At 42.5% G+C, this 13,968-nt stretch overlaps 1 protein-coding gene across 1 annotated transcript; it reads left to right on the top strand.

The window, feature by feature from the left end:
- The first annotated feature begins 10,494 nt into the window (after positions 1 to 10,494).
- Positions 10,495 to 13,641, top strand: LOC147874364 (uncharacterized). Its single transcript, XM_087345976.1, has 4 exons — positions 10,495 to 10,843; positions 12,107 to 12,394; positions 12,578 to 12,865; positions 13,043 to 13,641. Exons 1-4 carry the CDS (start codon positions 10,711 to 10,713, stop codon positions 13,639 to 13,641), a joined length of 1,308 nt encoding a protein of 435 aa, XP_087202102.1. The 5' UTR covers positions 10,495 to 10,710.
- The last annotated feature ends 327 nt before the right edge of the window (positions 13,642 to 13,968 follow it).

Below are 13,968 nucleotides of genomic sequence, written 5' to 3' on the forward strand. Positions count from 1 at the left end.
AGTTAATATTAAATATTTTCTATGTAAAAGGAAATTAATTTAAAAATAATGAAACGAGGCTTGAAGTAAATTTTGCAGTTTAATTTGCCCTTGTTTAAAAATAACGTCGTGTTTTTTATTATTTTTTGATTTTAAAGACGGTTTTTGAGGGGCCCGGGCGCTGTTGAACCCATCGCCCCTGCGACAGGGAAAATGTTTCCTTCCTTCGAATCCCGATTATTCATTTTGACCAGTGAGAGAACGCAGGAAGGTAAGAACTCTGGAAGAAGTGTCCTGAGTTCGATTTCCGTCAAGGGCGGTTCCTTTGGCTCCGAAACTAAGCGAGACAGAAGAAGGGATCAGAGTTTTTTGCTTCGAAGAGGAGATTTCGGAAACGAAGGCCTCGACACTGAGTTCGAGACCCGACAAAGATGGTTTCTGTTGACGGGAAGGCACCCAAGAGAAGAAATCGACGCCAAGGCAAAATTCTTTCTTTTCGGAGAGGAAATTACGGGGTCTAAGGTCACGGACACGAATACACAGTCCTCGGTTCGAGTCTCTGTTACGATGTTGGTTTCTGGGGTCATTTTTACGGGCGTATTAAAGGACGCACGTTCAATGATGAGGCCCGTAAGCTACCGGGTGTTTCCGAATTAATCTGCTGATTTTGTGTGGTTAGAATAGGCCATGCACTTTTATTTATTCATAGATTATTTAACGACGCACTTTCAGAAGCTCCGAGCATTAAATCCATTCATAAATCCTATTTTATTGTTTGGAAACACAATACTAGCTTAATTCTGTATTACTGTCGACTAACACGGATGCCACCAGATGTCTCAAAAGTAAAGTGCCGTACAATTTGTAGGGTTACCCAAATATCGGAAAGGTTTTTGTGGTAATATAATTTACCGCATTCGACCGGCGGATGAATAAAGCACGTAGTTTGGTGGATAAGAATAAAAAGTGTATGAAAATGCGCCCCACTGACAAGTTCTTGTGCACTCGAATGTTTTTGAAGCACTGGACTGACTACCAACTCCCGACAATTGGATTTTTCGCCTCAAAATCGAGAAATTAGGCTGTTCTCTGGGGTGACGTCAGAGCCCTGAAGCTGCTGGTCCAGGCGGAGATGAGGCCTACAGAGGGAGGACTTCGAAGTTTCCACCCCCACGGCCTCCTTGACTGCGGACATTGGCCACGAGGGCTGAGATACACGTAGTTTGATGGGTAAACCAGTTAGAAGGCGTTCACCACGACTTATAAGGTAGTGTTTATTCTTGTACCTTCAACGCTCTATCAACTGATAATGTTGCGTATCCATTATTTAAACATGACAGGATGGTTATGAATGATGGATCGCGGGAGTACATTCTGTGCCTGCTATAAAGTAACTGAGAAGAACCAGGAAGCTGGGGTTAGCCGGTGCCAACATGTTAGTTTACTGCGATTGGATGAAGCCGATATTTTGGGCGTGTTTTAAGAGGAGACAGGAATTGGATCTATTTTTCTTTTAGATTATGGAGCCACAGATTTTCAATAATCTCACAGGCGGCTTCAAATGGCGGATGCTAAGTTTGTTATGAATTATGAATGGGACAGGACGAATGTGTAAATGGATTTTAGGAACTGCTAAGGATTTTGCCTTCCACAAGGTGGGGATTGTGTCTTTGAACGAGATTCGAACTGAAAATCGCTTGGATAACCTCTCAGCTTTGTCTTGAGTACTTCGTGGTTTTACTTTCGTTAAGTTAGAGAATTTTCTGGCGTTGAATCCGATTCTGCCTCAGATAATTCGTTGATGCGATAATTGTTCCTGTGCTCAAGCGTCTTCACGCTGCGGCCTGCTTTACCCTCGGTGGTCACGGGATACAAGGCTAGGTGAGCCCCAGAAACAGACTGAACGCAGAGAGAGAGGGCGGGAACTTCGCCCCGCAGCCCACAAAAAACCAGGATCACGATAGACTATGGCCGCCAGATACGGAGTGTTTCGAAAAAGCATTCGCGGACAGCCGACAACGGGTGATTCTCCGACCTTTGGGTTTTCGCGGGGCTAACAATTGCCGACCGTGAGAATAATAAACTGTTCCGACGTTTTGTGGGTGGCCTCTGAGTGGGACGGAATATTTGCAACGACCTAAGCTGGACCAAGCGCACTCAAAGATAAAATACAAATGACTTGTTCTTATGCTCATTTGCTCTTTAACGCGATGCATGCAAAATAAGCATATGTCTATGTTGGCTAATATATGATAGGTGGGTATTATATTTTTCATATATGAATACAATTTGGACTTGACAATTTTATAGTTGTATTTTGTGTCTTATATTAATCCACAGTTCGTTCCAGAATCTCTTCTCTTTTTTTGTCAATTTTAATAAAGAGAGTATTGTGAATTAGTACGCCGAATTCCGCTGGACTGACACAAATCTAATTACTTTTTAAAAAGGCTTCCAGTGCACTCTGTTCATGGCAGATTTAATGAAGAAAAGTTGGCTGATTTGGTTACTGGATAAGAGGGACAGGTTCGTATGCAGCTCGTAAAAGTATTGTAAATGGTTTCACTGCCTCATTTCATTCGTGATCTTAAAATCTGTGTTCCCTACAGCGTTCTTTCACGCAGGCGAAACCTTTCGAAATAAAATTAATATTATTTTGCGGTAGCGGATGCACTCTATGGAGTACTCTTGGTACTATGAACAGAGGAGCGTTCATACTCGTTGAGCCATCTCTCGGGGAAATAAAGAAGTTCAACCGGTTTTGGTAGCTCTATCAATAAAGTGAATCAGCATTATGATCAACTTTAATCACAGTTTCCGAAATTTAACATTTTAGACTACCAGATTCTTTTGACCGTATAATCAGTGAAGTTTTGCCTAGAATTAGGAAGTTTAATTTTGAAACGATATTTAGGGATAGAATGTGCACGCTGATACTCCAGAGACCAAAGCAAGTTGCTTGTGCTTCTAAATGTCGTACAAGGGAATGGTCCAGTTGGTCAAGTCAGAAGGCACTTGTAAGGTTGTGAAGGACTTGATAAATCACACACCCAATAAATACTAAATAGGAACCAAGAAGCATAGGACTTAGATAAACCTAAGATGTTCCGCACTTCTGTGACAGTTACAGTGCACAGATTTGTAGGTAGTTTTATCAAATGCATTTTGAGAGCTGTTTGAGTTCTGATATATGAGCCTGTGTGTCTCAGACATTTCTGAAGCCTTTCCCAGTCTTACCAACGTCTGGCCCACAGACCTCATTGGAATCCACCAGGAAACACGACAGTGCTGCTGTCATGTGTGTATGGTGGAATAATTTTTAACTGCACATTCCAATTTTGGACACATTTTGTGCAAATTTGTACAGTGTATTGGCAGCTCATATTTACCCATCAAACTACGTGTATCTCAGCCCTCGTGGCTAATGTCCGCAAATGCCTCAAAACAGTGAAGGAAGCTTTGGGGGTAAAAACTTGCGTCGTTAAATAAACCATGAATAAATAAAAGTGCATGGTTTGCTATAACCACACAAAATCAGCAGATTAATTCGGAAACACCCGGTAGCTTATGGGCCTCATCATTAAACGTGCGTCGTTTAATACGCCCGTAAAATTACCCCAGAAACCAACATCCGAACAGAGACTCGAACAGAGGACTGTTTTCGTGTCCGTGACCTTAGACCCCGTAATTTCCTCTCCGAAAGAAAGAATTTTGCCTTGGCGTCGATTTCTTCTCGTGGGTGCTTTCCCGTCAACAGAAACCATCTTTGTCGAGACTAGACATCAGTGTCGAGGCCTTCGTTTCCGAAATCTCCTCTACGAAGCAAAAAACTCTGATCCTTTCTTCTGTCTCGCTTAGTTTCGAAGCCAGAGGAATCGCCCTTGAAGGAAATCGAACTCAGGACACTTCTTCCAGAGTTCTTACCTTCCTGCGTTCTCTCACTATTCAAAATGAATAATCGGGATTCGAAGGAAGGAAACATTTTCCCTGTCGCAGGGGCGATGGGTTCAACAGCGCCCGGGCCCCTCAAAAACCGTCTTTAAAATTAATAAATTTAAAGGTGATGAAAAGAGGCTTGAAGTAAATTTTGTAATTTAATTTGAACTTGTTTAAAATTATCGTCGTATTTTATTTTTTATTATTATTAGTGTTCTGTCTGACGACAGGTCCATATGAACAGGATCCTTCCATCCTTTTCTCGGACTGGGACCTGTTCATATACGTTCTTGGCAGATGATCCAGAAGTGGTTTGCCATTGCCTTCTTCTGTGTGTCAATGGAGTAATTGTTGGGATGCCTCGGAGAAACTTGTTTAATTTTAAAGACGATTTTTGAGGGGCCCGGGCACTGTTGTACCCATCGCCACTGGGCGAGGAAAAGTGTTTCCTTGCTTCGAATCCCGATTATTCATTTTGACCAATGAGAGATCACAGGAAGGTCAGAAGTCTGAGGAAAGGTGTCCCGGGTTCGATTTCCTTCAAGGGCGGTTCCTGTAGCTCCGAAACTAAGCGAGACAAAAGAAGAGTTTTTTGCTTCGAAGAGGAGATTTCGGAAACGAAGGCCTCGACACTGAGTTCGAGACCCGACAAAGATGGTTTTTGTTAACGGGAAAGCACCCACGAGAAGAAATCGACGCCAAGGCAAAATTCTTTAGTTTCGGAGAGGAAATTTCGGGGTCTAAGGTCACAGACACGGATACACAGTCCTCGGTTCGAGTCTCTGTTAGGTTGTCGGTTTCTGGGGTAATTTTACGGGCGTATTAAACTTCATTTGTTTGCAGTATTTCTCTTCTACCAGTGGTTCTGTGTCCTGAGCTTCATACAGATTGTGAAGGAACTTGAGCTGGTGCATAAGATGGGTCACTATGAAGAAGGCAAACTGAATTTTCATAAATACCAGCGCATGAATGTACTGGAGCTTGGGGCAGAACGTTATCCAATGAGTGAAGATTTTGTACCAGTTGCAGACTTCAGTCGCCACTATAATAAGAAATCAATTAATGAGAATATTCATTCAAGATTTAGCATAGATAGTGATTATAATAATGTAATGGCCAGACCTGTATATTAGAGTAAGTCCTTGCACATTTCAGTATGGAGTCAGGAAATTCAAATGAAGACATCTGGTTCTCTACAAAATGTTTGCACTGCTTTACTGTGCAGGTAACTCTTATAATTTGTCAGCACTGTCACCTTCTATCTCAGTGCATGTTTTCCAATGTGTGATCATGCTACATGCTGCACCTTCTCACTGAGTGTGAAATTTTATAAAAGAGACAAGTCTGTGAGGAGACTTCTTTGTTTTCTTGCAACATCTGTTTGAAATTACAATTCAGTAGTAGAAAATAGGTATATGCAGCGAACTGAGGGATGACTAACACAATTCCTCAGAGAACTATATAGGACAGAATATGTTGGAAAAGGGGATTAGAGGCTATCAACATGAAGATGTTTAAAACTGAAAGTTCTTTATTATTAAATAAAACCACTATTATACAGAAACTTTTACACTTACTGTCCAACTGGGTAGCAGTCCTTACAGTTCCAGCCTCCAACACATAAACAAAAGCTAAACCATGTTTTGTATTTTAAACAGCAGTGGAATTTTTTGTATGATATTACATGTTTGGCAAACCATGTATAATCATATTTTCCATGTTCAACCAATAATTGTCCATATTTATTTTCACACATATAATGGAATGTGTTCTTTTCTGTATGCCCATTTGTTAGAAATTAAAATTAATTGCAACATGTGTATTAATTTTTATAGCCAATAAAACTATTAAAATCTGTAATACATCACTGTTTATTTTATTTCAAACAGGTGAAACCTCTTTATTGTTAACAGTATGTTGTACTTTAAGTGTTTTTATATAGAATTTATCAGAAACTACTTTTATTAACTTTTCCTATGTAAGTACATTTCTGATAATGTTCTAGCTGGACTCATATTCTTTTTCTAATGTCTGCCTTATACTGCAGTACTGATGTCATATTATGTACCACAGTTGTTACAGTGTTGTGTACTTTAGAAAACATTAATAACAACACTTTCCAATAAATTCTATATAAAATAACACTTTGTATACTACAATATAATAATAACACAGTTCTCACTGCAGTCCTCGTCCCAGACCCCACTGCAGTGTTTGTACCAGTACTCACTGCAGTCCTCGTCCCAGTCCTCACTGCAGTCCTTGTCTCATTTCTCACTGCAGTCCTCGTTCCAGTTCTCACTGCAGTCCTCGTCCCAGATCCCACTGCAGTGTTTGTACCAGTACTCACTGCAGTCCTCGTCCCATTTCTCACTGCAGTCCTCGTTCCAGTTCACACTGCAGTCCTCGTCCCAGACCCCACTGCAGTGCTCGTCCCAGTTCTCTCTGCAGTCCTCATTCCAGTACTCACTGCAGTCCTCGTCCCAGATCCCACTGCAGTGTTTGTACCAGTCCTCACTGCAGTGCTCGTCCCAGTTCTCACTGCAGTCCTCGCCCAGACCCCACTGCAGTGTTTGTACCAGTCCTCACTGCAGTCCTCGTCCCATTTCTCACTGCAGTCCTCGTCCCATTTCTCACTGCAGTCCTCGCCCAGACCTCACTGCAGTCCTCGTCCCATTTCTCACTGCAGTCCTCGTTCCAGTTCTCACTGCAGTCCTCGTCCCATTTCTCACTGCAGTCCTCGTTCCAGTTCTCACTGCAGTCCTCGTCCCAGACCCCACTGCAGTGCTCGTCCCAGTTCTCTCTGCAGTCCTCATTCCAGTACTCACTGCAGTCCTCGTCCCAGATCCCGCTGCAGTGTTTGTACCTGTCCTCACTGCAGTGCTCGTCCCAGTTCTCACTGCAGTCCTCGTCCCAGACCCCACTGCAGTGCTCGTCCCAGTTCTCTCTGCAGTCCTCATTCCAGTACTCACTGCAGTCCTCGTCCCAGATCCCACTGCAGTGTTTGTACCAGTCCTCACTGCAGTGCTCGTCCCAGTTCTCACTGCAGTCCTCGTCCCAGATCCCACTGCAGTGTTTGTACCAGTCCTCACTGCAGTGCTCGTCCCAGTTCTCACTGCAGTCCTCGTCCCATTTCTCACTGCAGTCCTCGTCCCAGTCCTCACTGCAGTCCTCGTCCCATTTCTCACTGCAGTCCTCGTTCCAGTTCTCACTGCAGTCCTCGTCCCATACCCCACTGCAGTGCTCGTCCCAGTTCTCTCTGCAGTCCTCGTTCCAGTTCTCACTGCAGTCCTCGTCCCAGATCCCACTGCAGTGTTTGTACCAGTCCTCACTGCAGTGCTCGTCCCAGTTCTCACTGCAGTGCTCGTCCCAGTTCTCACTGCAGTCCTCGTCCCAGATCCCACTGCAGTGTTTGTACCAGTCCTCACTACAGTCCTCGTCCCAGTCCTCACTGCAGTCCTCGTCCCATTTCTCACTGCAGTCCTCGTTCCAGTTCTCACTGCAGTCCTCGTCCCAGACCCCACTGCAGTGCTCGTCCCAGTTCTCTCTGCAGTCCTCATTCCAGTACTCACTGCAGTCCTCGTCCCAGATCCCACTGCAGTGTTTGTACCAGTCCTCACTGCAGTGCTCGTCCCAGTACTCACTGCAGTCCTCGTCCCAGATCCCACTGCAGTGTTTGTACCAGTCCTCACTGCAGTGCTCGTCCCAGTTCTCACTGCAGTCCTCGTCCCATTTCTCACTGCAGTCCTCGTTCCAGTTCTCACTGCAGTCCTCGTCCCAGACCCCACTGCAGTGCTCGTCCCAGTTCTCTCTGCAGTCCTCATTCCAGTACTCACTGCAGTCCTCGTCCCAGATCTCACTGCAGTCCTCGTCCCATTTCTCACTGCAGTCCTCGTCCCAGTTCTCACTGCAGTCCTCGTCCCAGACCTCAATGCAGTCCTCGTCCCATTTCTCAGTGCAGTCCTCGCCCAGACCTCACTGCAGTGTTTGTACCAGTCCTCTCTGCAGTCCTCGTCCCATTTCTCACTGCAGTTAGTTGGCAACTGCTATTTATACCCATACAACGCTGACGTCACGTATTGCGCAACCGTGAGAAAAGGCGCTCAATTCGGTTCATTCAGGCGTGCATAAGAAATGAAAAATTAACCTTATGGCCTGCCAATCGAGACTGTTGCACGTCTGCGTCACAGGTGTGCTTTACGAATTCCAATCTTTCTCGCGCAGGTTTTCGTATCCAAGCGATTTTCAGTTCGAATCTCGTTCAAAGACACAATCCCCACCTTGTCGAAGGCAAATTCCTTAGCAGTTCCTAAGATCCATTTACACATTCACCCTGTCCCATTCACAATCCATAACAAACTTAGCATCCGCCATTTAAAGCCGCCTGTCAGATTAATTAAAGTCTGTGGCACCATAATCTAAAAAAAATCGATCCAATAAGTGTAAAAGTTTCTGTATAATAGTGGTTTTATTTAATAATAAAGAACTTTCAGTTTTAAACATCTTCATGTTGATAGCCTCTAATCCCCTTTTCCAACATATTCTGTCCTATATAGTTCTCTTAGGAATTGTGTTAGTCATCCCTCAGTTCGTTGCATATACCTATTTTCTACTACTGAATTGTAATTTCAAACAGATGTTGCAAGAAAACAAAGAAGTCTCCTCACAGACTTGTCTCTTTTATAAAATTTCACACTTAGTGAGAAGGTGCAGCATGTAGCATGACCACACCGTGACGTCATGACATTGGAAAACATGCACTGAGATAGAAGGTGACAGTGCTGACAAATTATAAGGGTTACCTGCACAGTAAAGCAGTGCAAACATTTTGTAGAGAACCAGATGTCTTCATTTGAATTTCCTGACTCCATACTGAAATGTGCAAGGACTTACTCTAATATACAGGTCTGGCCATTACATTATTATAATCACTATCTATGCTAAATCTTGAACGAATATTCTCATTAATTGATTTCTTATTATAGTGGCGACTGAAGTCTGCAACTGGTACAAAATCTTCACTCATTGGATAACGTTCTGCCCCAAGCTCCAGTACATTCATGCACTGGTATTTATGAAAATTCAGTTTGCCTTCTTCATAGTGACCCATCTTATGCACCAGCTCAAGTTCCTTCACAATCTGTATGAAGCTCAGGACACAGAACCACTGGTAGAAGAGAAATACTGCAAACAAATGAAGTAACATGTACTGTGGGCACATTATTTCCCACTTGGACAATGCATTGTCACTTCGGCTCTGAATATGGAGACAGTATGCTTCTCCGAAACACTGGTATCTATCAGCCAGTCCACATGGCACCAGAACCAAAAAGAACATCATCCTCGCCACAATGTGAAAACCTCAAATCTCACTTTCAAACACTGTCTGTGAGTCTGGAAACTGTTACATCATAACACCCAGGCATCTGCATGAACATGAAAATGTTACTGTCTAAATTAGCTACTTGTTATAGTTACTTTCTGCCAAAATAATTCAAATTAGAAGGGGTTAGAAGGACAAGAGATTAATTTGCAGTTTTTAGTGTTCATTTTGTGAATATACCTTAAATTAGAGAAGGAAAGGAGAACAGGATTGAATTAAACAAAACAGCAGATTTTTGTGTTTACTTCCACCTTAAGATTGCATCGAAGTTTGGGGGAAGATAAGACGAAGGAAATTCTTTCTTTATGCCCTTTTCAAATCAGCAGATTAATTCTGAAACACCCGGTAGCTTACAGGCCTCATCATTAAACGTGCGTCCTTTAATACGCCCGTAAAAATGACCGCAGAAACCTACATCGTAACAGAGACTCGAACCGAGGACTGTGTATTCGTGTCCGTGACCTTAGACCCCGTAATTTCCTCTCCGAAAAGAAAGAATTTTGCCTTGGCGTCGATTTCTTCTCGTGGGTGCTTTCCCGTCAAAAAAAACCATCTTTGTCGGGTCTCGAACTCAGTGTCGAGGCCTTCGTTTCCGAAATCTCCTCTTCGAAGCAAAAAACCCTTCTTCTGTCTCGCTTAGTTTCGGAGCCAAAGGAACCGCCCTTGAAGGAAATCGAACTCAGGACACTTCTTCCAGAGTTCTTAACTTCCTGCGTTCTCTTATTGGTCAAAATGAATAATCGGGATTCGAAGGAAGGAAACATTTTCCCTGTCGCAGGGGCGATGGGTTCAACAGCGCCCGGGCCCCTCAAAAATCGCCTTTAAAATTAAACAAGTTTCAAAAACTGACGTTATTTTTAAACAAGGGCAAATTAAATTGCAAAATTTACTTCAAGCCTCGTTTCATTACTTTTAAATTAATTTCCTTTTACAGAGAAAATATTTAATATTAATTTTTGATTTCTTACAAATTATAACTTGGAGTAATCCAATTTGTATTTCTTTAATTACAAAGAATGTGTAAATATGAAACGCAGGTGTTCTTATAAAACTCGAACACGTGCAACAATCTCGGCTGGCATGCCATATAGTTCATTTTTCAGTCCTTATGCACGCATGAGTGAACCGTATTGCACTCCCTCTACTGACTGTTGCGTCATAGGTTACGTCTGCTTTGTTGTGCTGGTATAAATAGCAGGCAACAATCGGCTTTCGTCACTCTGGTTCGAATTGTGCTTCGAAGAGGTTTTGGATTAAGTGCTTCGAGAACGAGATACTTTTGTGTTGCCTTAGTTAGCAAATAACTTTCGGAATAACTCAAGAACCTTTCCTGTGCGAATTTCACTCTCTGCATTCTATTCTGTCGGAGGACATCGGCGAAGAAACTATTGAACACCGAAACGTCGGTAGACATGTCAACCGACAGTACGCAAGCAGATCACCAGGCTGGCTCTGGGTCGAAAAGGAAATTACTCGAAGAAATGAACTCGACACGCGCGAAGAAGTCGAAGAAGGAAGATTGCGCGGGCACAGAAAACGAGTCTGGTATTTACTATACTGAATTTGGTCCTCGCTTTACTGAATATGGAGGACCTGATATCCCTTTTCTGGATATTTTTCCCATGGCACCAACGAAACATCCAGTGGCAGAATTTCAACACGAAAATGTCCGCGGCGACTACATTGATGTTCCGAGGCCTCGACCTTTTAAAACCGACTCATCGTCTAACGCAGCTGAAGTCGAGGACGGCCACGAAAGCGGCATGTAGAGTGCGCTTTGTTCTTTGCGTTCTGTGTCAAATTTCCTCCTTTGTGCAAATGAGATTTTCCTACATCTCCCGGTTTGTTTGGGCCTAATAATTACCGCCTTCCAATTACACCCCGCGAGGTCCAGCTCATAAATCCAATATATATTTCTGCACAGACAGAAACAGTATTAATGTTACTTAATAATAATAATAACACGTGTTTACATTATTCTTATCGTAAAACACTAAGACAGGGTTGTATTCCTATCTACGAACTCCGGAGGTCGGTGTTCGAATCTCGACTGGGTAATTGTATGAAAATTCTCCGCTGATTGTTAGAAAATCCGCCACTTATTCCCCTATATAGCTATAAAGATATGATTAACGTTCATGAAATTAAATCTTTGAAAGCTGCCATTTCAGAGATCCAACAGGTGTTGAGACGTAGTCAGCTAAAAGATTCCTCACGTTGTTTGCTGATATTCCCCCGCGCACTACGTCTTCACCACGTATTTTATCAAGTCCTCTCCCCCGAACAAAGTTGCAAGTTTATAGCTCGATGAAAGATCCTCCATTTGTTACTCAATATTCCAAACGAGCGTTCTATGTACCTTCGGGCTCTAGAGAGTTTTTCATGTCTTAATGATGTCCACAGCGAGGAGCTCTTAAATATTTTAGAATCGCAATCTTTTCCGTAACTTCCAACATCAACATAGACAAAACGGAAGAATAACCTTTGTAGTCGAAGTACATCGATCGAAAAATTCGCCCTTCTTTCAAAATCTGAAGCGATCGTTTCCCAGTGCTGTTTAGTGGGAACGGGAATACATTCCAAACACTGCAACTTACATCTCTGACAATCTTGCTCGCTGTAGAAATGCCGAGTGATGTATATCTGTGAAAGTACAACCGCTCGCCAGATATCTGAAACAAAAACATCAATAACGCAAAAAGCTTAGAATAATGACAATAACAGTTGTAGCACATTCTTATTGATTGGTAAGAATCTAGCATGTGGCACATTGGTTTATTCTTATGTTGTTGTCTTTTTCATCTACAGAAGTGATGAAGAGACAGGTGAATGTTCGAGATGCTCCTAAAAAATCAATTAAAAAACAAAAAGAGGCTGCACGATTGGGAGCTGGAAAGCCAACTACAAAAAAGCACGATTACAACGCACTGTTACCATTCCTAAGGAAAGTGTTCCTGGAACGGAAAACAGAAGACACCCGATCAGCTGATATTGGACAGCCCGAGGCGGCGAACGAGCGAACACCTCAAAACACCCATGAAAACGAAGTTACTCAAGCAATCGCCAAGGATTTCAACACACCAGTAACACGAAAACGTAAATTAGACAACGTTGAACTAGAAATGATTCAAGCTCCTAAGGATCTGAAACAAAAACATCAATAACGCAAAAAGCTTAGAATAATGACAATAACAGTTGTAGCACATTCTTATTGATTGGTAAGAATCTAGCATGTGGCACATTGGTTTATTCTTATGTTGTTGTCTTTTTCATCTACAGAAGTGATGAAGAGACAGGTGAATGTTCGAGATGCTCCTAAAAAATCAATTAAAAAACAAAAAGAGGCTGCACGATTGGGAGCTGGAAAGCCAACTACAAAAAAGCACGATTACAACGCACTGTTACCATTCCTAAGGAAAGTGTTCCTGGAACGGAAAACAGAAGACACCCGATCAGCTGATATTGGACAGCCCGAGGCGGCGAACGAGCGAACACCTCAAAACACCCATGAAAACGAAGTTACTCAAGCAATCGCCAAGGATTTCAACACACCAGTAACACGAAAACGTAAATTAGACAACGTTGAACTAGAAATGATTCAAGCTCCTAAGGATCTGAAACAAAAACATCAATAACGCAAAAAGCTTAGAATAATGACAATAACAGTTGTAGCACATTCTTATTGATTGGTAAGAATCTAGCATGTGGCACATTGGTTTATTCTTATGTTGTTGTCTTTTTCAGCTACAGAAGTGATGAAGAGACAGGTGAATGTTCGAGATGCTCCTAAAAAATCAATTAAAAAACAAAAAGAGGCTGCACGATTGGGAGCTGGAAAGCCAACTACAAAAACGCACGATTACAACGCACTGTTACCATTCCTAAGGAAAGTGTTCCTGGAACGGAAAACAGAAGACACCCGATCAGCTGATATTGGACAGCCCGAGGCGGCGAACGAGCGAACACCTCAAAACACCCATGAAAACGAAGTTACTCAAGCAATCGCCAAGGATTTCAAAACACCAGTAACACGAAAACGTAAATTAGACAACGTTGAACTAGAAATGATTCAAGCTCTTAAGGATCAAGCGGATCGTCATTTGTCTTTTTTCAGAGGGATAATTCCTTCATTGAACACTTTTGATGACGACGAGATATTAGAATTCCAAATGTTGGTGCTACAAAAAATAACATCCATGAAACAACGGAAAAAAATGGTTTCCTACAATCAGTACTCTGCTGAAATTCATCCTATGCGCATAAACACTAGTCGGCAGGCAACAACATCAACTGAAGGTCATCTCTATCAGAACCAATCGCCAAGGATTTCAAAACACCAGTAACACGAAAACGTAAATTAGACAACGTTGAACTAGAAATGATTCAAGCTCTTAAGGATCAAGCGGATCGTCATTTGTCTTTTTTCAGAGGGATAATTCCTTCATTGAACACTTTTGATGACGACGAGATATTAGAATTCCAAATGTTGGTGCTACAAAAAATAACATCCATGAAACAACGGAAAAAAATGGTTTCCTACAATCAGTACTCTGCTGAAATTCATCCTATGCGCATAAACACTAGTCGGCAGGCAACAACATCAACTGAAGGTCATCTCTATCAGAACGTGCGTCCGAGTACTTCAACTGGTTCAAGCGATGGGTACGATC

This window comes from Zootermopsis nevadensis, unplaced genomic scaffold, assembly GCF_977971745.1.
Source record: "Zootermopsis nevadensis isolate Lab colony 2312 unplaced genomic scaffold, Znev_1.0 Znev_ptg000009l, whole genome shotgun sequence".
Taxonomy (NCBI): Eukaryota; Metazoa; Arthropoda; class Insecta; order Blattodea; family Termopsidae; genus Zootermopsis; species Zootermopsis nevadensis.